The sequence below is a fragment of the Tiliqua scincoides genome, chromosome 14 (genome assembly GCF_035046505.1).
Source record: "Tiliqua scincoides isolate rTilSci1 chromosome 14, rTilSci1.hap2, whole genome shotgun sequence".
NCBI lineage: Eukaryota > Metazoa > Chordata > Lepidosauria > Squamata > Scincidae > Tiliqua > Tiliqua scincoides.
The window spans coordinates 1,133,985-1,158,767 of record NC_089834.1 but is presented as its reverse complement, the minus strand read 5'-3'; the positions used below and the strand labels follow the sequence as shown (position 1 = coordinate 1,158,767).

The 24,783-nt window shown below is 53.9% G+C and overlaps 1 protein-coding gene across 3 annotated transcripts in view; it reads right to left on the bottom strand.

Moving 5' to 3' along the window:
- BCR (BCR activator of RhoGEF and GTPase) overlaps nt 1-24,783 on the bottom strand; it is a 52,098-nt gene that overhangs the window by 22,950 nt on the left and 4,365 nt on the right. For 2 of the 3 annotated variants that reach the window (XM_066609559.1, XM_066609561.1), the window contains exons 2-10: nt 20,109-20,213; nt 18,030-18,215; nt 15,114-15,221; nt 13,230-13,290; nt 12,891-12,943; nt 11,997-12,137; nt 3,657-3,773; nt 1,743-1,864; nt 891-1,059 (exon numbers count right to left, since the gene is read on the bottom strand). In XM_066609559.1, the coding sequence (XP_066465656.1) occupies nt 891-1,059; nt 1,743-1,864; nt 3,657-3,773; nt 11,997-12,137; nt 12,891-12,943; nt 13,230-13,290; nt 15,114-15,221; nt 18,030-18,215; nt 20,109-20,213 (1,062 nt within the window). The remainder of the gene's footprint in view (nt 1-890; nt 1,060-1,742; nt 1,865-3,656; nt 3,774-11,996; nt 12,138-12,890; nt 12,944-13,229; nt 13,291-15,113; nt 15,222-18,029; nt 18,216-20,108; nt 20,214-24,783) is intronic. The other variant, XM_066609560.1, reaches the window with a different exon arrangement.

Below are 24,783 nucleotides of genomic sequence, written 5' to 3'. Positions count from 1 at the left end.
GGTCCAAACTAGACCACCACTGTTTCTGAGTCTTCCATGGCACAAGATGTTGCCCTGACTTGCCCAGATGGGAAGAGCCCCAGCTCCATGTTGTCTTTTGTCTGGGTTAGGAACATGCACAGGGCCCTTCAAGCCAGCTGACCAGATTCATGCGCAGATGGACAGGGTGTGGTGGCACAAGTGAGCTTGGCCAACAATCAACCTCAAGGAACTAGGGCGGCCTGTGTTACTCTGCACAAGGGAAAGGTCAAATAGGGAGGTTTGCTGCAGTTTGTGGCCAAGAGACTCTGGAGTCCCTGGTTTACATCTAACTCTTGCCATAAACTTAGAAGACACCTCTCATCATAAAAGCAGAGTTTGAAGTTATCCACAAAGTCATCTAGTTCAACCCCTGCCTGTAGCAGGATATCCTCCTAGACCTAGAGCATCTCCAGCCTGTTGAGCCTCTGCCTGAAGATCTCCAGTGAGGGAGAATCCACCCCCTCCCCTGGCAATCTGTTCCGAACCGCCCTGACCATCAGGAATTTCCACCTGAAGTCCAACCAAAATCTCCTCTTTTTGTACCGTCGAGCCTCTACTAGTAGGGTCTAGTTCTACTCTCAGAGGCAGCCAAGAACAAATTTCTCCCTTCTTCCGCAGGACAGCCCTTTAGGTCTTTGAAGAGCGCAAACATATCCCCTCTTGGCTTTCTCTTCTCCAGGTTAAACAGACCAAGTTCCCTCAACCTTCCCTCATAGGGCTTCTCCTGCCCTGTGGTCATCCTTGCCACTCTTCTCCGCTTTGAACCCGCTCCTTTCCATGGGACTGTGGAAAGGAATACTGATATATCCCTGAACAGTAAAGCACCAGGCATCATTTTGTAAGTATGAGTCGTCAGTGACGGTCTTTACTTTTTCCCGCTGGATGTCACTCTTGAGCTGTGAAATCTTGATCTTCATGGCGTCCAGCTCCTCGTCCTGCACGAGTGAGATGTTGGGGACGGCCTCAGAATCGTCCACCATCTGGAAACTGAGGTCCGAGAGTGGGATGTACCACTTGCAGTCGTACTGCTGGCTTTTCCTGCAAGGGGAGAAAAGTGATCAGCTTGCCCAAAGCTCACTTCAGGCAGCGAGCAGCCTTAAGGACAGCACCACGATCCGAGATGCGCAAGCCCCTCTCACAAGTGGGGACTCAGCCAGGGCGGCTCCTTCAGTTTCTCCACGGAGGGACTGAGCTCTCTCTCACGCACACTCGGGGGTCAGTCACAACCCACATCACAGAAGAGGCACCTCCACTGCATCCCCCCTCTGCGGATGTGCCTGAAAACCTGACTGAATGCCTGAGACCCCACCTGGCTTTGAGGGATTCTCCACACTGCACTGCCTCAGAGAAGAGAATGGACACGATCAATCTGTGGTGATGAGGTTAACTGTCTGTCCCTGCTAGCTGGCTGGGAGTGAGGGGTGAGAGGGGTCGCTAGGGCACATTTTTTCCTCACCTGGAATAAAGGACTGTCTGTAACACAGTAGACTGTCAGAGGAAACCAAGAGGCTCTTTGCAACCACTTGAGGGGAAAAAGTGTGCTAACAAGTAGGTGACACACTGGCATGCATGTGTCCCTCACTGGTGGGGTTGAGTCTGTGCCTCACCAATCAGCCATTCAGCCCTTTCCCACCTGTCTTCTCTCTCAGGACCACAAACCCCTTGCTAGGCAATATGGCCACACAACCCTCCACAGGGAGTCCCTGGCAAGAGAGCCTCACCCTCCGATCTGCTTCTTGAGTTTGGCACACAGGAAGAGGTCCGTAAAGAGAAAGACGTGGCGCAGCTTGCGGGCCCCCTCCACCAGCTCCACCATGAAGCTGTCCTTCAGGAGCTGCCGGTGCTGCGAAGAAAGGAGATGGCCATTCTCAGGCAGACGGACGGGGAAGAGGAAGACTGCGGGTGGGTTTGGAGGAAGTGCAGAAGGTCTAGTGGCCACAGTACTCAGAGCCCGTTCAATCCTAATGGTACAATGGCTGTGGATGGGTAACACTGAGAGAAGCCACTGCCAGGATCAGGCTCAAGTCTGATTCCAGTTGGGCAACTCAGGGCCCATCCTAGGCAACTTTCCGATGCAGTGCTACATCTTGCATGGGGAGGGCAATCATGGCAATTCCCTCCTCAAGGTAAGCCAACGTTTGTTCCCCTGCTTCAGGGCTACACTGGCACTGGAAAGCTGGATAGGGTTCAGCCCTCATCCACACAGCTCAGCAGACTGGAGGTTCAGTCAGGTGTCCCTGGGATCCAGACAAGGCTGATGACTGGGGGGGGGGGCAGTGCAGTGTGGGGGCCACAGGCTGGGGGTGTAGCAAACAAGCAGCCCTTCTACTGGGGGGGTGTGTGTGCCTGGGCAGCATCAACACAGGAAATCCCTGCCCAGCTGTGCCTCAGTGCCACTCTTCCTCTGGGACAGCCCAGAGACATGGGGATGCCTCGTTCCCTCCCACCCCAGCCGATTTTGCTCTGGCCTAAGCTGGACGCTGGTTTCCTCTCTTGCACACAGGATACAGATCAACAGAAGCAAGCAGCCACTGAGGACGCACCAGAACCCCACCTCTCCAGGCAGGCCCACAGGGGCCCATCCATGCTCTGTGGTGACAGGAAGGGGCTGCTAGAATCACTTCTGTGGGCAGTGGCTCCACAGGGGGAAGACACTCCCTCCATTTATTCCATTTTATATAGAATGCTTATTCCAGCCTCTCCTCCCATGACGTGGGGCGCCCAAGGTGGCCAACAACAAGAACTACACAAATGACAGTAAACTAATTCCAAATTCCACAAGACAAATGGCATGTTTGTAGTACCCTCCCCTCCCCCCCATTCAAACCCCCTACAAGTCTTCAGTCCTTAGGAAGGCTTGCCTGGAAAGTCAGCAGCGATGTGCCCTTTCCCCAGCAAAGGGAAAGGGGGCTGCTGTTCTCGAGAGGGGCAGGCCTACACTACAAAATGTGGCTCAGTAAAAGACTTTTTACCCCACCCTCCACTATTTCTACTCTCAAGACAGCTAACAAAGCATAATAAAGCAGTGTTCTTTAACCTGGGGGTCAGGAAGCCTCAGTTGTGGGGTCGCAGCAACTTATGGGAATGAAAAAGTTGAAGCCCACAGGACTAGAGCACCACCAGGTCAAGGGGGAGGCAGATACCAGGAGAGGGTGTCCCACACCTGCTCAAGCTCTTCGCAATGGTGATAAAACAGCTTCTGCCAGTGCGAGGCTGCAGGGTAACTTTTTCCTGCTTTCTCCAATAAGAGTATTTGGTTACAGTAAACAGTGCTGGGAGGGAGTGGTGACGGAGCAGGGAGTGGGCAAACAGGGTCCCAGGAGGGGGTGGGATCAACAGTGGGTCCCCAATCTCATAACTGATTGATTAATTGATTGATTGATTGGGGCTGTGACACTAAAAAGGTTGAAGACCACTGTATTAACCTATTTAAAAAACCAACAACATTGTTGACTCGAAGCTTAAAGTGACAGAGCAACAAAAATCAATTCCAATCAAGACGACACCATAAAAAAAAAAGGCCGGGAACATAAAAATGGCACCCAAAAAGGACGACATGAGCTGGGCGAGCCTCCCTGGCAAGAGCCAGGGGCCACAACCGAAAAAGCCCCCTCTCCGGTCGCCATCCACCTCACCTCCGATGGCAGGGTCACCCAGAGAAGAGCCTCCCAAGATGACCTCAGCGCACAGGAAGCTTGACGCGGGAATAGACGCTCCTTCAGGTGCCCGGGTCGCTCCAAGCTGCGCAGGGCCTTAAAAGGTAAGCACCAGCACTTTGAGTCGCGCTCGGAGACAGACTGGGGAGCAGGCACCGCTGCTCAGGGGCACGCGCTCCAGCCGGGTTCATCAGCCAAACCAGCAGATGCATTTTGGACCAGCTGAAGCTTCAGAGAAGTCCCCAGGGGCCATCCTCCCAATATAACCCACTGTAGTAATCTAAGCCGTCTACATTCAAAATCTGCTTGAAAAGCGGCTTGGTTCACCCCCAAGGAGCCCTAGGAAGAGGCTCTTTCAGGAACTTTCAGGAAAGACCCTTCACATTTTTACTCAATGAAAATTCCACAGATTCTTTGCCGAGTGCCAGGACAATCCAACCAAATCCAAACTTGTTCAGACCTTGTTCAAAGGGGCCGATCCAGACCTTGTTCAAAGGGGGCACAGTTCCACCAAGAAGCAGCCAATAACTTGCTCTAAGTGAGTCAAACCATTAAATGTTGGAGTGCAGTTTCTCTCCATCAGTATTTTTAAATTCTGGTTCACGCACCAACTTTAAAAAGGCGGTTCAGACACAGTTTTGACCACTTTTCATGCAGAATAACTATCATATTTGTTTTTATAGAGTCACACAAGCCAAAAAGTTAGATACTGAATGACCTGAGAAACAAATCTTGGGGGAAAGACGGCCTGCTTTTGAAGTTTAGAGGTTTTTCTGAGCAAAGCATTCAGCTGACAGTTGCGAACGGAGACTTGTTCATTGCACCACTTCATGTGAACTGGTGACTAGGATTTGGTTTTGATTCCAGGCAGTCAAGATATTTCAGGTTTGGGTTTGTGTCACATTCACTGAAGAGGTTTGGTTCCTGTTGGACACTCTCTCTCTCTCTCTCTGTTCTACTAACGCAGCCAGGATTAGTCCATTTATAAGGCCAACTGAGGTGGCTGTCTTAGGTAGCAGATTGGTGGGGAAGCTCATCCTCATGCTGCACCTCCCTTTCTTCGCCAATCCATGAATGAGAGAAGCAAAAGCTGGCACATTCGCCAGGTGGGGGTGGGGTGGAGGGGCAGCATTTGACACATTGCCTCAAGCACTAACAGGTCTTGGGCCAGTCCTGCAAACAACTCAGACTTCCTTGTGCTTTTGGTTTAAATCCTCCTTTTCAGCTCTTAACTTAGGGCCCAATCCTATCCAGCTTCCCAGTGCTGATGCAGTTGCGCCAATGGGGTGCTCCATTACTTTGGGGCTGCCTTTGTTGCCTTGCCTTGCATCTACATTGATCTGGAAAGTTGGATAGGATTGGGCCCTTATTCACTGTGGCAAATATTCCCTGCAGCTGTATAAATAAATAAATAAATAAATAAATAAAGGGTTTAACTATTGGCAAGAATCCAGATTGAATGGCCACACACCGGCCTTACTCAAATGGTCTTGCCCCCAATCACCACCAGAGGGCAGCATAAAACTTTACATCTAAAAATTGTCAATTGGCAGAAACGTCCTTGTCCTTTCCATCCATATCGCTGTGCTGGTATTGGATGGTTAAACGCTTCTCTGCTGCTTTCCTATCGCAGCTGGCTCTGCAAAGTCACTCCGTTCCGTTTGGAACAGACGTCATTTGCAGATTTATGTTCCGACCTTTGCCAGTGAAGCCACAAACAGCACAAGGGTCTTTTCCCCTGCACATGTTGGAAGCCGACTGACATTTTCGCTGAAGTCACGCACAAGCTGCTGCAAAGCCTCTCTCATGGCTGCTGTTCCACAGGATCCTCCTGCTTCTCCTGCACCAGACTCAAGGGAGTCCTTGCATTCTGCCTTCCATTCATATTTTGGTCTGTATCCACCCAGAGGCTACAGGTCTCACGGGCATGTAACAGGCTCAAGTGTTTCTCCCAAATGCAACCATGAATGGCAGCCACTGAGGAATCCAGTTGCAACACACGCGCTCATGTGGGGGCACCCATGTTAGGACAGAATATTTTCACCTATGTGGACCTAACAGCTTCCCCATGGATTTATTTCATACGTTCCAGGAAGCCTGGAGCAGGTTAACAAAAAGTGGGGCATGGATTGAAAAAACAGCATAGCCAAGACTCCAATCCATTTTCAAGGAAAACAGGAGGGCCAACCCTTCTCCACACAGAGGCACAAACACCCAAAAGTTGGTTGCAGCATCTCTCATCATCTGTGTGCCAGCCAGCGCTATTTATTTCCCCTTTACAATGACTCCATCTCACCTTATCTCAGAGGGTTCAGGAGTTTGGGACTTGCTTGCTGGCAAACAACTGCAGCCTCCACCTCTGCACAAGAACAGCATAATCCAACACAAGGATGGGCATCCCTCAGTGCTCAGAGGGTGAGAGATGCTGGCCTGTGTTAATATCTTTGCCACCCACGTGGGCTCATCCCCCCTCCCCAGGCAGCTGAAGACGCCAGACGAAGACAAAGGATGAGCTCTGTGATCAGCTGCCGAAGGCCTAAAAAGGAGGCCCCTCTCCAGCTATCCAGCACCTCTGTGCAATATTTAAAGTCCTGATGAGTGCTGAGCAGGATTGTACAGGCTCCCCCTGAGCACAGCAAACAATTCCATGCTGCCAGCCAAATTTCCGCTCACCGGCTCGAGGCACAAATGTTTCCTGGTGCTTTGAATGCATCTGCCGCAGCCAGGCTGATGACGACCCCCAACTCTTCCCTCCCCAGGGGCTAGTAACTCAGGGCTGCATTGTGGGAGAGGCTGGGTTTTCAAAGCAGGTGCCAGGTGCTGGCAGGTTTCTGCGAAAGCTGCAGGTTGTCCCTCTCCATGTGCCAGCACGACCCAACTCTGAAGGAACATCACACGGCATGGCAAGGCGCAGTCTGAACACAGGGCGATGCAGCAAGACTGTTTGAATCCGGCTGGCTTCCTTGTATTGGAAGGGAGCACTCGCTAGTGGGGCAGTCCATCTGCATGACACCCATAGCAACCCTGCAGGGGCAGGCTGAAATGGGGGGCTGGGGGGAGACTGACCTCCACCAACACCTCCCGTTATCTTCATCCACCACACGAACTGCAGCAATAGGAAGGCGGGTCTGTCCTCTGCGTCAAGGGGAAAGCTCTGCCCAGCGGTCTCTGTCAAGACGCCAGTTCCTGGGAGCTGCAGGAACATGGCATACAAGCCCCCTCTGGTGGCAGCTCCCCCCTCCCACTTCCAGAGTGTGGCTCTGGTGATGCAGCAGGAGGAGGAGCACCGCAGGCCTCCTATTTAGAGCCAGGGCAGGAGCTGCAGTGATGACATGGTTGGCTGAGGTGTGTTTTGCTGGATCATACCCTTTGGCTGCTGCGACTCATCTTGGGGGAACAGGTCAGGCAGAGAGAGAGAGAAGTTCATTGCTTGGCTCTCTGCACACTGTTGGGGGAACAAAAGCACCCTTGTGAGTCACCCATGGCCTCTGGAAACAAGATCCACCTCACTTTTGCCAGCCACAGCCTGCCGGGCACTCCAGCCTCCGCTCAACAGAAATGCCCAGGCACTGTTGGGATTGAAGGAGGCTGAGGAGAGCCTTGCAGGGCCCCATCTAGCAGACCTGCACTTCCCAGAGGCAGATAACCACATCTCCCCCCTCCTTTCAGGAAACAGCAGGCAGGCTTTGTGAGGGGCAAAGGTCAGGGCCCTCTTCTCCAAGCCAAGTCTTGGGCCAGAAGTCATGGGGAGAAGGAGGCTCTCAATCTCTGGATGCTTAATGCTGGGACAAGCCGTTGTCCAAAATGGGAACACTGCAGTGAACTTAAGAACTCGGCAGAGCCACGCTGGCGCAAGGCGAGAAGAGGATGCTCCAGAAAGGCAGGCACAAGAAGGCCTTGGTCCAAGGGTGCCCTGGGATGCTCCGGCCAAGTCTGCTTGCCACCCCCTCGTCTAAAAGCACCACTTCTGCAGGAGAAAGCAAACAGGGGCACCTGGAGCACATATTTGGGTTCCTCCTCATTTGGGGGGGCTGAGCAGGTCCCCAAACTGCCATGACGCCTGTATGCAGCCACCTGGCTTCAGCCTAGAAGGGAAGCAGAGGCCAAGGTGCCCTGTCCAAAGGCACACGGCGGTGAGGTCTCAAGGATCACACCTGCAGAAAGAAGCGGGGCAGCGACTTAAGGGACAGGAGAGGGCTGCTGCAAGAACAGTGGTGGAGGAAGCAGGCCATGGTGTGGACTTTAGAGACAGGCAAGATGCGGCAGGCTGCCAAAGAGGCACGAGGGGAAGGAAGCTGGTCGGATCAAGGAAAGAGATGCAAGAGCCAGTGGAGAGCGTTGTAGGCAAGAGACTGGGGCCACACCTGGGGGCCAAGGTGTTGAGTCCCTACTGTGCTTCCTGGGTGACCTCGACTCAGTCACCATCTCTAGCCAACTGAGAAAGTGCATTAGTCTGTGGAACTCCTTGCCACAGAATGTAGTGATGGTGTCTGGCATAGATGACTTTCAAAGGGGATTTAACAGATGAATGGAGGAAATGTCCATCATAGGTTACAAGCCATGAAGGGCACGTGCAGCTTCCTGGTCTTAGAAGGAGGCCCCGTCAGAATGCTGGATGCAATGGAGAGGCAACAGGATGCAGGGGTCTTGTTGTCTTGTGTGCTCCCAGAGGAATCTGGTGGGGCCACTGTGAACTACAAGAAGCTGGACTAGATGGGCCTTTGGCCTGATCCAGCATGTTCTTATGACTTTGCAGAGCTACCCCAAGTAGAAGCCCCAGGCACATACAAACCACATGGCTGCCTAGCATGGAGTCCAGCAGACTCATCATAAGGAGCTTCAGACAGACACAGAAGAGTTTTTCCCCAGCCCTGCCTGGGACACCTGCCACAGAACCAGCTCTGCCTTGGAGCCCCCACTCCCTGCCCTGAGGTCCCAGGGGGTGGAAGCATTGCACATCCACTGAGGAAAGGAGGGAGGAGGCAGCCTCCTGGGTTCTGTTAACCCCTGCTAACTGAGGAAGAGGCACTTTTTCAAGTGGGTGCTTCTCTTTTCAGCAGGGGGGGAGTAACTGGCCCGCCTCCCTCCAGCAGTGTCTCTTCTAGTGGCTGTCTGCTGGTGTTCTTTTGCATCTTTTTAGATTGGGAGCCCTTTTGGGACAGGGAGCCATTAGTTGCTTGATTTTTCTCTGTAAACCGCTTTTGAACTTTTTTGTTGAAAAGCAGTAGATACAATACCGATAATAAAAAGAATAATATCCACTTGGAGCAGGCGGAGGACAACTGCAGCCTCTGCCAGGGACTTCAGGAATGGTTCCCCTAAAACGCACAAGCGGGAAGGTCTGTTTGGGGAGGGGACACTTCCGCCTCCACTGGGGCATTTAGGACTAGGACAATGACAGACCCTGCAGTGCAGGAGGGGGTGCCGGATGCATCGAGTCCTTCCCTAAGCCCCCAAGAGAGGGACAGGAACAAGCACCATGTCCCAGCACGCTGTCTCAGGACGCACGTTTCGTACTGCTCCCAGAGACATCTGGTGGGCCACTGTGAGATACAGGAAGCTGGACTAGATGGGCCCTTGGCCCGAACCAGCAGGGCACTTCTGAGGTTCTTATGTGCAAGAGCCAAAGGGCCAGAGGGGTGCAAGGCTCCAGCAGTCTGAGTGGGCCGTGCTGCTGCTGCCATTCCCTCCCCGATGCAATTAGCAGGCTGTCCCTGGGGAGATTAATCACTGAGCTGGCTGCTTCCACCAGTTCAAAGCACTCAGAAGAAGAAAGAGTCAAGCGGAGGGGAGGGGGACATGCTGGGGAGGGGGCAAAATGGGGAGGGGAGAGGCAAGACTCCTGAAATAGGCAATGCCTCCCCCATGGTCAGAGGAAGAAGCTTGTTCCTACCCCAAGCCTGGCTGCCCCCAAAGAAGGGTGGTAAATAATGGAGGGAAAAAGTGCAGGCTGGCCAGCCAACCATTTAGAGAGCAAATGCACCAGGAGAAGTCAATTAGGCAACAGGGGGCAGAGACGTTGGGAGGCTCAAACAGGAACCCTATGCTCCAGGAGCCAAGTGGCTTCAAGGTGAGAGCAGAGACGTATGGCAAGGCACCAGTTCATGCCAGGGCCAAGGCAGCAGCTGCCTAGAAAGCTGCGAGCCCTGACGGGTCAGGAGGGAAGGACCCAGCCTACCTGGTCTTCCTCTTGCCAGAAATACACACAGAGGCACTTGTGCTGTTCCTAAGAACAAAAGAACAGCCCCACTGGATCAGGCCACAGGCCCATCTAGTCCAGCTTCCTGCATCTCACAGCGGCCCACCAAATGCCCCAGGGAGCACACCAGATAACAAGAGACCTCATCCTGATGCCCTCCCTTGCGTCTGGCATTCTGACATAGCCCATTTCTAAACTCAGGCAGTTGCACATACACATCATGGCATGTAACCCGTAATGGATTTTTCCTCCAGAAACTTGTCCAGTCCCCTCTTAAAGGTGTCCATGCCAGATGCCGCCACCACATTCTGTGGCAAGGAGTTCCACAGACCAACCACATGCTGAGTAAAGAAATATTTTCTTTTGTCTGTCCTAACTCTCCCAATACTCAATTTTAATGGACGTCCCCTGGTTCTGGAGTTATGTGAGATCATAAAGAGCATCTCTCTATCCACTCTGTCCTTCCCTTGCATGATTTTGTATAGCTCAATCATGTCCCCCCTCAGGTTTTTCTTTTCTAGACTGAAGAGGCCCAAACGCCGTAGCCTTTCCTCATAAGGAAGGTGCCCCAGCCCAGCAATCATCTTAGTCGCTCTCTTTTGCACCTTTTCCATTTCCACTATGTCTTTTTGAGATGCGGCGACCAGAACTGGACACAATGCTCCAGGTGTGGCCTTACCATAGATTTGTACAACGGCATTATAATATTTGCCGTTTTGTTCTCAATATCTTTCCTAATGATCCCAAGCATAGAATTGGCCTTCTTAACTGCCACACAAGCTCACTTCCCACACAAGAGGGTGCACCCATACTCTTGCCAGCAGGGAAGAAGCCCCTCAGGGGGAGGGGACTGCCATCACCCCGCTTCACAAAATGGGCCATGGGACACGAAGAGCTCCGTGATCCGGTGCCACGGCCCAGACACTGCAATAAAGAGAACTGCCTGGCACAGCGGGCTTTGGTCTGCAAACCCATGTTAACAACAGCTGAAAACACGATGTGAAATGTGGCCTGCCCTGGGCACAGGAGGCAGGCTTGGTTATCCATATCCAGCACCCACCGAACCAGAGGTGGCGAGAAAGCAGAAGCACCACAAAATAGCTACCCTGTATCTGAGGGACTGGGCAATCCACTTTGCCCAGGCAGAGCACCCACTTGGTCAGGATGAAGAAGAGATGGGGGCACAGCATCAAGACCCAAGCCCTGAGCAAGAGGGGCCTGTGGGGCAAGGGCAACCAGAAAGAAAAGGATCTCATGCCAAGACAGTCTCTTGGTGCAACTCAGAGACTAAAGGGGGGGATGCACACCAGTGCAGCCCCCCCCCCCCGTGTCCCCAGCCAGTGCTTCATTGCTGCAAACAATGACAAAGCAGCTGCCTGCTGCAGAGCCCACCAGCCCCTCCCCCCGCACAGCCTCGGTCCATTCCTCATTAAGATGCTGGGAGGCTCTCTTCAAAGCCATCCCTGCCCAGAGACACTCATAGCGCCCCCCCCCCCCCGCTTCCAGCAATATCACTTGGTATCCCATTCCACACTGGCGCTTCTCGCCTCCAGCCAATCACTATTCAGCCACATTCTTCAGACAGGAGCCTCTCCAAGGGAGCACCTGACCACATGAAAGGTGCACAGATCTGTCCAGATCCCCCAGGGCTGGCTGCAACTCCACCCAGGGGCTCTTCTCCTTCCCCCAGTCTAGCACTGGCCAATCTAAGATGTGACCGGAGGAAGTTGCCAGGCCCTTGGCTCCCCCACCAGCAGTTCGCCAGGGCCTCAGACCTCCCCCCATCACCTGCTTCCCGAGATCATTTCAACTGAAGATGTTAGGAACTGAACCTGGGACCTTTGGAATGCAGGCAGGCACTCTACCACTGAGCTACGGACCCTGCAGGTTCCTCTGCACGAGCAACAAATCCACCCAGAGAGGCTCAGCCAATAAATAACACCCTTCCATCACCCCACAAAGGACCCCGACCGTGCCATCCCCGTTAGTTGTGCTTGTTGGGGGAGCACAAGCACACACACCCTCCACACCTTTGGGGCGCTGCAAGGGAATACGATGGCGCCAGCGCTGCCCCCCTCCCAGTGCGTTCACATACACGCACAACCTCCAGAGAAGCTCACCTCTCCCTTCTGGACAGTCATGGATTGCCTCCTGGGCGTGATCTCCTCGTTGATGCTGGACAAGAAGTTCTGAGAGATGCGGAGGGCGTCCTGCAGGAGCAAGTAGTCGGGGTGGCTGGAGGGCGTGTGCTTCAGTAAATCCTGCACATTGGAGAGGAGGGGGAGAGAAACCCAGGCACGCACTCAGGGACGGGCAGGCACACCGGCAGCTCACACCTGCTGCATTTGCCCCAGCCAGCCTGCGCAGGCGCAAGGGACCGGGCTCCTGGCTCCCACAAGTGGCAGGCAAGCAGTTTCTTCCTGGCTGGTAAACGGAGGACTGCGTCACCAACAGGACTGTCACGGTGAACGGCATTGCCGCAAGCAGGGAGACGCAGGAAGCGGGGCTGGAGAAGGAGGAGGGCAGACGCGCTCAGGCAGTGAGGGGACCAGGCCTTGTTCCAGGAGGGGACCAAGGTGCATCAAAGCCACGTCCAGAAATGCTTCCCACTGGAGGGCAGGCACTCATGCCCACTCCTGGCTCACCTGTTGTCAGGGTCACCGAGACCACGCGGTCCCTGAGACAGGGTACCAAAGCTGCCCCCCTTGTGTGGTGAGGGGTCAGCCCCTGCTCCTCCCACTTCCTGGCTAGGAAAAAGAAGGGGGCAGAGAGGAAGAGAGTGGGGGAGCAGAGCATCAGGGAGCACCACTCTCCGCTCCCCCCACCCCTTTTTCCCCAGTCCAGGAGATGGGAGGGGGATGGAAGTGGGTGCCCTGCAACACTGCACCACCCAAGAGGATCCCCCCAGTCAGGGTCACAAAGGGTGGGAGGCACTGCCGGACGTGGGCAGCAGTTCTGTCCACATGGCGAGAGCTGCAGCCTGAAAGTCAAGGAGTGCGGTCAGAGGAGCTTACGTGGAGGACAAGGGTGCTGCGCGTGACGCGGTCCACGGGCTTGTACAGGAGCGCTGCGGAGGAGACGGAGAGGTTGGAGAGAGGAGATCCGGGCAAGCCCCCTCCCCTCCCCTCCCCTGCACAAAGCACAGCACTCCACAGCCACAACCAGGAGCAGCTGGTCACCAGGACCAGTTCTGAGGAAGGACTGGTGAGCCACGCACCAGGGCAAGTCCTCCCCCCCCACCCATCCTACGTGACTGCCCAGTTCTGTCCCAAACTAAATTCTGCACGTAAGCACCACACCCAGAGCTGCACCTCCCCTGACTCTGAACACTGGCCTGGGGTGGCCCCACTCACTTTCCAGGGAGTTTTTGGTCGTTGAGTCTTTTGAGTCCTTGCTGCTCCGAGCCTTGAGATTCTACGAAAAGGGAGAAAGAAAAGCCCCTGGGACTCGCTTTCCTCAACATGAAGCCCTAAACAGGACTCCGGGCTTCAAGCAGCCCTGGCCTTGCTCTTGGAGACCACTACTCCCCAGCACTGGCCAAGCGAGGCAAGAGCCCTCCCAGCCCGTCTTCCAGGACACAGACCTTCAGCAGCAGGACCACCCACTCTGCTTGGCTCCTACATTGGCAGAAGAACGCAGTTCTTCTGGGGGGACTGGGATGAACACCTTGCTTCCACCCCCACCCACCCACCTCATTTTGGGACACTTCAACCCCCCAGAAGCCCTGCGGCCTCCTCCTGCAGGCAGCCTCTTGTCCCTTATCTGAAATTGCACTACCAGCAGCCCATGATGGGATGACGACAGATCCCATACATTCCTCCATATCTGGAGTAGCTTGCCTCCCTAGAGAGACTGGTGCAGCCGGCCATTAGGAAGCCAGGCCTGCCTGTCTAGGGGTCAAAGGGAGAATGGAGAAGTCTTGTTATCTGGTGTGCTCCCTGGGGCATTTGGTGGGCTGCTGTGAGATACAGGAAGCTGGACTAGATGGGCCGACGGCCTGATCCAGTGGGGCTGTTCTTATGTTCGCCAGAGGGGTTCCACTCCTCCAATCAGGTGACCTGATGACATCACCACACCTAAGTTAGTTAGGTTCATTCGCAGCGGTGCTGTTGCGGATAGCACACAATTCACGGATCACACTGACGTAGCCTTCGGCACCAAATCCACCTCGCTTCTCCCACGATCCAGCTTGCCCTGACTGGAGTATATACTTGCTACAGCCAATCAGAGTGAGCTAGAAAGTGCTGAGTCACTCTGGTGGCACATGGGGTGACACACCAGGCGACTGCCTCTGCCTGGTGTTGCATCAGCCTTTCCCATGATGCTCTGTTTAGTCAGGCCAAGGCTTCAGGGCCTGAGACTATCCAGCCTGCAAATTACCTGCAGGCCCGGGGATGATCCCTTAACAGGTGCCCACTGTATGCTTCTGCCTGGTATGCTATGAGAACCTAATGCTGGTGCCCAAAAGACACACCCACTTACTCTCCAGTAACCTCAAGGACCAAAGACTCCTGGGCAGTGGAAGTAGCTGTGGGGACTGTTTCTAGCTAGATGCTTTCCCAAAATTTGTGCTTTGTTCATCTGCTTCCTCTCCAAGTCTGCTAACTTGGTGAAGTCTGCAATGTGACATTTTGTGGGCTGGGTGGGGTTCTGCCTTCCTGCCCTGCTGTGAGCATCCTGGGTGGCACTTGGTAGGTCACTTTGGGAAACAAACTAGACAGGCCCCTTGGGCCTGATACAGCAGCCAAGAGACTCTTGCATTCTTGCATTCTGGACACTCACAATGCACAGCTTGGGCAAAACTGCCCAGGATTGTTTGTGGCAGAAATGATTCCCCATGCCATCTTCCTGTGGCACCACCAGGCTACCCAGAAACTCCAGGGCATTGCTGGGTCACTGTGAGCACCAGAAGCGTGATGGAGAGGGGCTTAGCATGAGACACCTCCTTGCTCTGCAGGGGGGGGGCCCTCCCTCCCAAGAGGCATCAAAGCAGACAAATACAGCCCCTGCTAACTGAGCAGAGACACCTTACAAAGTGGTATCCTCTTATATTTAGCGGGGGGGGAGTGTCCCTCTTTGTCCCAGCAGGCCGTCTTTCCCAGTGGCTATTGCTGGTGTCTCTTCTGTGTTTTTTTTAAATACGCAAGAACATGGCTGCAAGAGCGCAAGGCATTCCCAGGGCCCCATCCAGTTGCATCAGCCAGAGCAAGGCACATGCCTGAGCATCTCAATGTTACCTCTGAGATTTCAGCAAACTGAGAGTTGGCCTGGCAACACTTCTCTGCCGTCTCCATGGCAACCTCATAGTTATCCACGAACGCCCGATAGACGCCCAGCTGGCTGGCCTGCAGGAAGCAGAGGAGGAATGAAAGGCACATTGCGGTGGGGGGGGGGGGAGGTTGCAAAGGAGATGAGGGGGAAGGCCAGAGCCACAAGGGGCAGGGATGTCGCCTGCCTCAGAGCCAGGAGGGTAGCAAGCAGGGCAGTTGAGGCCAGCCTGCCCGTATGAGGATGCTGCCAGAGCAGCCCTCCCTCCGCCATCCCCCCAAGGCCTCTGTGGCCAGGTCTGCATTGCCAGTTCGCCGACACAAGCCCCAAGCAGGCCTGGCCTGGGCACCACCGAGCCAGGCCCCAGCAGTGGCCTTTGTGTCTGTTCCCAAACACCCAAAGCCAGGCACAGGCCCCCACCCCTCATTTTAGTTTAAAGCAAAAGGACACACAGTGCCCCCTCCAGGGGAGAAAGGCAGGACAGAAATACAATAACTAGAGTGCCAGAGAGATCGTGATGAAAGAAGTCGCCAAGCTGAGCCCATCTTCCCTGCCTATAACTAGCCCTAAGGATGCACTGCTGCAATCGCCACACACTCCCCTCCTTGCACCAATCTGCCTCCACTTCCCTTACCTCCTGGGCTGGATTGAGACTGCAAGCCTCTCAGGGCAGGGACCTTGTCTCTGCATGCACGCTCACACAAATCAATCGCCCACCATCCATTTAAAAGATGGATCCTTATTAGCCTTCTCTCTTTATCCTTATTAGCTTTCTGTACTCTATTCCTGAGCTCACTGGGGAGCAAGCAGGAGACCAGAATATTCACCATGACGTTTTTGTCCCGTCTGGCCTCTTGGTACCCACTGCAGAGCACAAGGTTGTCGTCCCCCAGTCGTTTTTCTCTGTCCCGGGAAGTGGATCAGACTTAGAGAGATCAACTGGCCCAAGGTCACCAAGTGAGAAAATGATGACTGGAATGGAAATTTGAACCCAGGACTCACCGCGTTCAAGCCAATGATCCTTCCATGACACCACCCAACAGCACCTTAGGATCACCCATGTGCAAACACCCACAGAAGAAGAACAGATCTAGGATGGTGAAAAGACACAGCGAGCAAGACTGCAGACAGCCGGTGCGGCAGCAGAGGCCCAGAGGTCCTGGGAGTAAAGCCCCTCTTAATCACGGGGACTTAGCGCTGATCTTGTTTGCCGGCTGGCAAACAGCAGCGACAGTTCAAGCCGGGCGGCCCCAGATCCAGCCAGGGAAATCCCTCAGCACATTCCAGGCATATCTGAACGATCAGTGCAGCCACTGTGCCTCTGCACCCGTGGGCAGCACTGCCCTGCAAACGCAGTGTGCTACTCACAAACCAAAGCACAAGCCTGCAGCTGGAAAGGATGCTCCCTCTCAAGTCCTCCCTGCCTGCAGGAAACCCAGGCCCTGGGCCTGTTCCAGTCCAGAGATAAATCAAACAACGTTCAGTCCTGTTCGGACTCTGGGTTTTATTCCAGTTCATTTTTTAAATGGGAAAGACGACCCTGACCAGGCCTGGCTCCTTCGCTGCTACTAGGTTGGTGGGCTCCCGAGGCCCCGATCCCCCCACTCCTTTTTCTCTGGCCTCTGGGGGGCTGGTGTAAGCATGGCACAGCAGAGGCCTTCTGTGCCAACCTGCACTCGTTGCTCTGCAATCCTGCTCTGCAGAATTTCACCTCCAACCTAAAAACCGAAGGCACCACTGGAAGGCCATTTTTAAATTTTTTTTCAGGGTGGAAAAATGGTCTGAGCAAAAACAGAAGATGCCAGACTTGATGGCCAGACTCCTTTGCCTCTCGATGCCCTAGGGAGACTGAACATACAAATGGCATTCACCCAAGTCAGGCCACTGGTGCACGGACTGGCCATGCTGACCAGGCACAGATGGCTTTTCCCAGCCGGAGACACTGGATGCCAGGCGGGGCTCAGCCATGGCATGCCCTTCCCCTCACAGGTGGACTGGAGGCTGCCTTTGGGAAAAGCCCCATGGAATTCAGCGAGGTTTACTCCTGAGTAGGTGTTTCCAGGATTGCAGCCTTTGCAGTGGTGTAGCTAAGAGATCTAATACCATGGGGCACAAACATTTTTCACACACACACACACACACACACACACACACACACCCAGATCAGATGCCCAGACCCTCCCAGAGATGTCTGAGAGGTGGTCTGAAGTATAGGAAGGCCTCCGAAAGGAGCTGCCCAGGGCCCCCCCCCCGGTGTGGCACCAGGGGCAATTAACCCCTCTGCCTCCCCTTCGCTCTGTGTGAATCCCTAGAGAAAGCAAGCCTTTGTCCAGTTGGTTGAAGCCTTGACCACATAAGGCTAAAAACCAGCTGGCGGGAGACAGCACGGTCCTAGACACAGCTCACCTGATGAGGCAAGGGCCTGGGTGAGGAGACTGACACACACATGCCTGGTGCTCCCCTCCCTTCGTCTGTGCTGATCCCCCAACTCCTGGAAGCCAGTTCAGCCAAGTCTAGCACAAAACAGCAGCACAGCTCCTTGAGACACCAGGATGGTGCAGTGGTTTTGGAGACAGACCTGGTAGTTCCAGGTTTGAATCCCTGCTCAGCCAGGAAGCTTCCTGGTTGACCTTGGGCTGGTCACTCTCTCAGCCTCGCCTACCTTGCAGGAGGTGAGGAACCAGGTATACTGCTCTGAGCTCTTTGGAGGAAGGACAGGATTAAAGGAAGGACAGGATTAAAAAACATGGAAAATGAAATAGAAATGTAGAGAAAAGCTGAAGCGCAAGAGGTGGATGCACTGGGAGGTAGTAAGGGGCTTTGCAACCCAATAAGCCCAAGAGAGATCTGGTGCCACAGGGCTATGCCAGGCAGGCTGGGCTCACCAGCTTCTGGAAGAGGTCCCCTACACGCTGCTGGTGGCTCCATTGCTGGACCCGTGGGAACAGCCCGTCATAGAACTCCTTGTGGATCTCGTAGAGCTCCGGCACCTTGAAGAAGATGGTCTCAATCTGCTGGTTTGTCAGGACTGGCTGGGAGGTGGTGGCGGCTGCCTTCAGGGGCTTCATGGGCTGGAAAAAAAGAAAACTGAGGCCAAGGCCCTCGTTACTGCCCTGGGTCCCAAAGTGCTGGGAGCTTCTCTGGCATGGCACCCCCCCTTCCCCTGCAATACCACAGCCTCCAAGCTGCTGGTTCAAGATCTCCCTCGTTTGGAGAAGCAAACTGCCTTTGCAAACTGCCAAGTGACCCAGCTTCATTCAGTCCTGCTGGGAGGCACAAAACAGGACAGTCGTCTCTCAGGGCAAATTCCGGGTGTCACCAAGTCAGCACTGGGGAAGGCAGCCAGAGCCGACACTCACAGGGGCACCTCGGACAGGGGCACTCCTGTGCAGGCCCTGCTGAAAAGAACAGGAAACGCAAGGGAGCTTGGCAGCCGTGGCGAGGAAGGCCTTGGTCAAGCTCCAACTGCAGCCCTCTGAGCCCAGCTTCAGCTGCCTGTGCCCTGCTTACCACCAGATGCTCCCGCATGGGGCTGCCTCTGGGGCTACCACTAGTGCACAATACACCTAAAGGAGCAAGAGGCTTGGCCAACATCTGCACACCAGATTGCACGCCAATCTGCACCACTGGCCCAGTTGCTTCCAGGCTCAACAGAGAGTGCTGGTACTGAGCTCTACATCCCTACACAGTCTGGAACTAGACTGCCATCTTGGCACCCACCTGCGCACTCATCAGGGGCCTGGCGATATGACGTGGCTGCACCACTGCTTCAGCAGCTACACCGGCGGCCCATTAGTTTCTGATCTCAATTCAAGGTGCTAGTTCTAGCCTTTAAGGCCTTCCATGATCTGGGTCCAGGCTATCTGAAGGACCACCTCCTTCCATGCACTCCAGCCGGTTCTCTTAGACCATCTGAGGGGGCTCTTCTACAAGTGCCGTCTCTCTCCCAAGTGAGAGGGGTGGCAGCGCGAGGGCAAGTCTTCTCTGCAGTGGCACCACAACTATGGAACTCCCTCCCAGGGGAATTGAGAACTACTCCCTCTCTCGTGGCCTTTCGACGAGGGCTCCAAACACACCTATTTCATCTGGCATTTGGTTGCTGAGTGGATATTCACCCTCTATGCCTCTGAAACACTGCTGTGACCTGACTGCCTCCCTGGACTTACTTGTCCCCCATTGACTCCATTATAATTGTTAGTTATTGCTCTGTTTCGGTTACGTTTCACTATACAGTGTTAAAATTAATGTTTTAATACCTTATTTTTATTTTTACTTGTTGTGATAACTTTGTACTTGATTACTGATTGTTAGCCACCTTGGATATTTGCTATGGCATTGGAAAAGCGGATATAAATATCTTAAATAAGTAAAAATTAAATAAATATTAACCTAACCAAGCTCTTGGATCAGCATCTGAAGCCCTGTGTTCTGCACTGTCTTTAACTGTGAGATCCACTCACATAGCCTTCTTGCTGGTGGCACCAGAACTCCCCCACCCCAGGGAGACTTGCCTAGATCCTCTGCTTGTCCCAACTTTAGGCAGTAATGAACAATTTGCGATTTTGCAAAGCCTTTTAAACATGTAATTAGACTAAGGGCGCAATCCTAACCCCTTATGTCAGTGCTTTCTAGCAGTGACATAATGGGAATGCAGCTCTGAGGTAAGGGAACAAACATTCCCTTACACTGAGGAGGACTCTGTGAGTAATACCCAACTGCAGGATGCAGCACACGTCCCATTGGCACTGCCGTGCCAGTGCTGGAAAGCACGGACATAAAGGGTTAGGATTGTGCCCTAATTGTTCTGTACTTTCCAATGGCGTGAGTAAAAGAGAACTCAGCTGCCCCTTGTCAACAAGTTAGAGGGGGTTGTCCACCACCCCAACCCTCTCCACTATCTGGTCCTGAAGTGGAGACCTCCAGGCCACACTGTCACCCATTCCCTCATCTCCCTGCACTCTTACCAGCAACAGAGCTTCAAGATGGCTCAAGTAGGTTTCCTCACTGGCCAGGATTCCAGACAGGACCCATTTTCTCATCTCCAAGCCCTTCTCCAAGTCTGTCTCACCCTACAGCAAACAAATAAGCAACAGAACAAACAGTTAGAGTGCAAATGTACATTTGGCCTACACCTCTGGCCTACACCTTTCTCCCTAGTGATTGGCTGAATTGCTGTGATGTCATGGAATGATCACAAAAGGTTCCACTGGACAGTAGAGAGGAATAGCGTCTTATGCTGGAACATCAACAAACAGAAGAGCCGACAGAAGGTTCATTTTACTAGATAGCAGGGAGAATAATTCCCCTTTCCCTCCAAAGTCTCCCATCCACCACCTCCGCTGAATACAGCATGCATCTTTTCGGCACAGCTGCAACAGTGGGGGGGGGGGGGAGGATAGGATTGAGCTCTGAGGCAGCAATCCTATGCACACTTATCTGGGAGTGCATCCCATTTAATTTACTGAGACTTGTTTCTGAGTAGACATGCCTAGGATTGTGCAGTTAATTTCAAGTTGTGCTCTAAATTAGCTAGCCAAACATAGACGTGTAGCAGATCTGCCACACAAACTCCTCATCCCTCCCAGTGGGAGGAGAATCCAGGTGCCGGAATTGTGTTGCACACAGGGACCTTTTACGCAAAGGACAGGTTACAGGTTGCTGTTTTTTTTTTAATTAATTGCAGCCATGTTGAAAACGGCTCCTCACAGGAAGCCTCTGGCAGGGCAGAGTGAGGTCCACAGCACTGTCAGGGCAACACGCAAAGCAGGAGTGGTTAAGCCATACATCTTCTAGGCAACAGTGCAACCCTCGATTGCGTCTGTGAACATTAACAGGGACTCACTCCAGCCTCCAGCAACCCTTCTGCAGAGCTGCACTTCACTGACCTTTGGACACGAGGCCTTGAAGATCATTTCTTTGTCTGGCACGGCCTGCCCTCTCGCAGCCTCAGATCCAAGGCCTCTCCCTGCTGCATTTGTTTTGTTTGAGATTTTTTTTGCCCCATTTCTTTGGGTGGTTTCTTTTGTTTGTTGTTAATACTTAATCAGAGAAGCTTCCTTGAAGCACACAAGGCCAAGTGGGAAACTCAGCCAGCAGGCCAGGTTTGTCGGCTAGGAGCTGAGCCTGGACACCTTGTGCAGGAAAAAGCTGCCACAGTGGGGCAAGGGGTTGGAATCGGGGACACTCGTCTTCCTGTGGCACCCAGAGGGCCACGCTGGGAAGTGGGCACCTACACGATGACTTCCTCCATGCCTAGAAACCCACTCCAGAGGCAAAGAGCTGGCTGCACCTTCTCCCTGCAATGAGCTAGTTCTCTCTGTGGGGAGCATTTCATAGAATCATAGAGCTGGAAAGACCCAAGAAGGTCATCTAGTCCAACCCCCTGGCTGGAGCAGGAAGTGCTCCCAGAGCATCTCCAGCAGACTATTTACAATCAGGGAACACACAGTACTGCCCAGCACCCCTCAGTGGTCCCTCCCCGCAGAAATGGGAAATGCCGCTTCAGTGGGTGCATTTGGGGAGGGGGGCGGTCCAAAAACCTTGCCCCCGTTTTGGTGTGCATTTGCAGAAGCTGTGGGAGGAGAGGCTTTTGGGAATGGTCCCAGAGGCTGCAAGAAAGAGGCCAAGAACCCAGAAATGGGGCAGTCGGAGGGGCGGGGTATTAATTAGGATCCCTGCAATGCTGAGTGACTTGCCAATGGATGTGGAGGCCTCCTGGCTGGAGTGATGCTGAAGGGGGCCAGTTCCCTGCCCAGGCAGCCAGTTCCATTCCGTGCAAGGAGGAGGAGGGCTGGAGGAGCCAGCAGTATTTATAGCCACCCACTGGGGTCTGTGCCAGCCCCAGCTCAGGAAGGGCTCGAACAATCCAGCAAAATCACTAAAGACAGCAAAGAACAAGGGGGAAGAATGAAAAAAAGCCAGTGACAAGCAGGTGACCTTGGGAAGGAAGCCAAAATAAAAAAGCAAGAAGGCACCAGGGTGCAGAGGAAGCCTGGGTATTTGATCAGACTAGGGCCTGACTGAAGGAGGAGGCTGCCAGCGCCAAGACCCACAACACGTGCTTCCTTCCAGCAGGTGGAAGTCTCGGGGCACAGTTTCTCTCCACGAAAAGAAGACCTCTGCCAGACAGCCTTTCCCCTTCCTCCACTCTGCAGAGGGTGCTGGGCACAGAAGGAACTGGCCTCCCCATCCTCTGTCTCTCCTGCCTTTAATGGGGAAGTGTCATAAGGACACTGGAAGGGCTCGGCTGGATCAGGCCAAAAGCCCACCTAGTCCAGCTTCCTGTATCTCACAGTGGCCCACCAGCTGCCTCAGGGAGCACTCAAGACAACAAGATCTCTGAATCCTGCTGCCACTCCCTTGCACACAGCATTCAGAGCCAGCCTACTTCTAGAACCAGGGGGTTGCAGGTACCCACCATGGCTTGTCACCTGTGATGGATTTTTCTTCCAGAAATTTCTCCAAGGCCAGACACCATCACTACATCCTATGGCAAGGAGTTCCACATACTGATTACACGCAGGATAAAGAAACATTCTCTTTTTGGCAGAGAGTGAGTTGGCCAAGAAGGGGCTGGTGCAACCCCTAAATGCACTGAAATGGTCAAGGCACACCATCAGGTTATTACCAGTTGACAAGGCACACCATGCTGCCAGTGGGGGTTTCACATTCCCCATTGGCCTTACTAGTAAATGACCTTCCACCAAATTGCTGAAGCTTCCTGCGGACCACTCACGGCACACCAATGTGCCACAGCACAGTGGTTGAAAATGGCTGCAGAAGAGTGTCGTTTTAAAAAGCGGGTCCTAGTGCTAAGTGTTTGGGAACCACTGTCCTAATGGAAAGCTTTACCAGATTTTAGGGTGCCCCCAAAAGGACACCCATCACTGGGTAGATTGCTGCCACCTCTTGCTTCCCACACGCCAGCCCTGCAAGGCCGCTGGAGAAAGCAGCAGTCACATTTGCCATGTTCCCAAGACTGGCTTGGCTGCCCCAGTTTCCACCCTGGATGGGATGTGCTGACCAGTTCTTGGGGAGGCTGGCACAACGCCACCTTCCTGAGGGTGGCCACCCAGCGCGTGGCCAGCTTGGCAGAGATTGCTCTGGGAGACTCCCCGTCTCTCTGGAAGGGCAAAGGATCCAGTGGGGCTGTTCTTATGTTCTTAAAGGAGCCTCCCTGGCCACTGCTGCGAATGAGAACACTCGGCTCTGACCCAGACACTCTTCCAGAGGTCCATTTCCAACTGTGCTGGTGACAGCTGCCGTCAGTGGCTCGACTGGCAGAAATATGGCTCTAGACACACACTGAGGCTACCATGCGGGCAGCTGTCCCCCCCTCCCTCCCTCCCACTGAACAAGTCTCTGGGGAAATTAAGAGGCTTGGCTCCTGCTCTGACCTGCAGCTGATGAGCTGAAAAGCGAGACTCGCCTGCAAAACAGGTGAACTGCAGAGTGCCAGAAACTGAAGTGCTGGTTGGAGGCAGCAAAAGGCTCTTGAAGCGCCCAGATATGCACCACCAAGTGCCACATTCCAGAGTCACTCTGGTTCAGATGGCTGGAAGAGGCCAAGCAAAGATCTAGCCCTGCTATCAGCCAGAAGAACCAAGTGGAGCCTTCCTCCCCACCAAGAAAATGCAGAATGGCAGTGGCCGAGGAGGGCCAACAGGAGAGGATGCTGGTTCCCACTGGGACACCTGACAGGGTGGCAGACCTCTAGTTTGACCCTGCAAGGCTCTACGGCATCCCAGTTGCTCCACCCAACACACAACAAGGTTACTGAGCAGACAAGGGGCTTATTTCCACTCTGCTTCTCCTGTCCTCCATCTCTCTCTTTCTACCCCCCTTCCCTCCTCCAACAAGAAGCAAACAGGGATGAGGATTTCAGCTGCCAACTGAGCAGGTAAAGGGCACAGGAGGCCCCTGGGAAAGTCAGTCTCCATACTCCCAGATCAGCACAGAGGCTTCCTGGACCTGGTTTGACAGGTTGAACCAGAAGGGCCCGAGGGCTTTGTACACCAGACCATCCCACACAGAAACACACACTGGAGAGGGAGTCGCCAAACCCAGCACCTCCGACCAGGTGGACCCAGGCACAGTTCGTGCAGATGCAGGAGGCCACAGCTCAGCGACAAGGCGGGGCCAGAGGGAGAGAAAGAAAGGGCCCGCCTCCGGATCATCTGACTGCAAAGAGAAGCGTAAAGGCAGACGGGCAGCAGACATGCAGGAGCCAGAGCAAGTCCTTGGATTTGACTGCCAGCGATTGGAGGCCGGGGGCCTTAAACGCAGCTGGGTTTGCACACCTGCTGAAGGAGGACCCAAGAAGAATTCTGCAAAATGGGAGGTGCTGCAGAATAAGCTCTGCAAATTTCAGAAATGCCCGGAGTCAGTGCAGGCTGCAGAATCTTAAATTCACTCAAGGCCTAAGCCAGCATTTTGGGCGGCCTCCGCTGAATTCCACAGCCTCAGTGAATTCTATCATTTCCCCGGCTAGCCAATCAGTGAACCAGGGCAGCCCTTCTCCATCTCTTTGACTCTCTTGCCACCTAAGAAAAGCCCTGCCGGATCAGGCCGGAGACCCATCTAGCCCAGCTTCCTGGAAGAGATGCCCTTTAAAGGCATCTAGGCCAGATAACATCATCA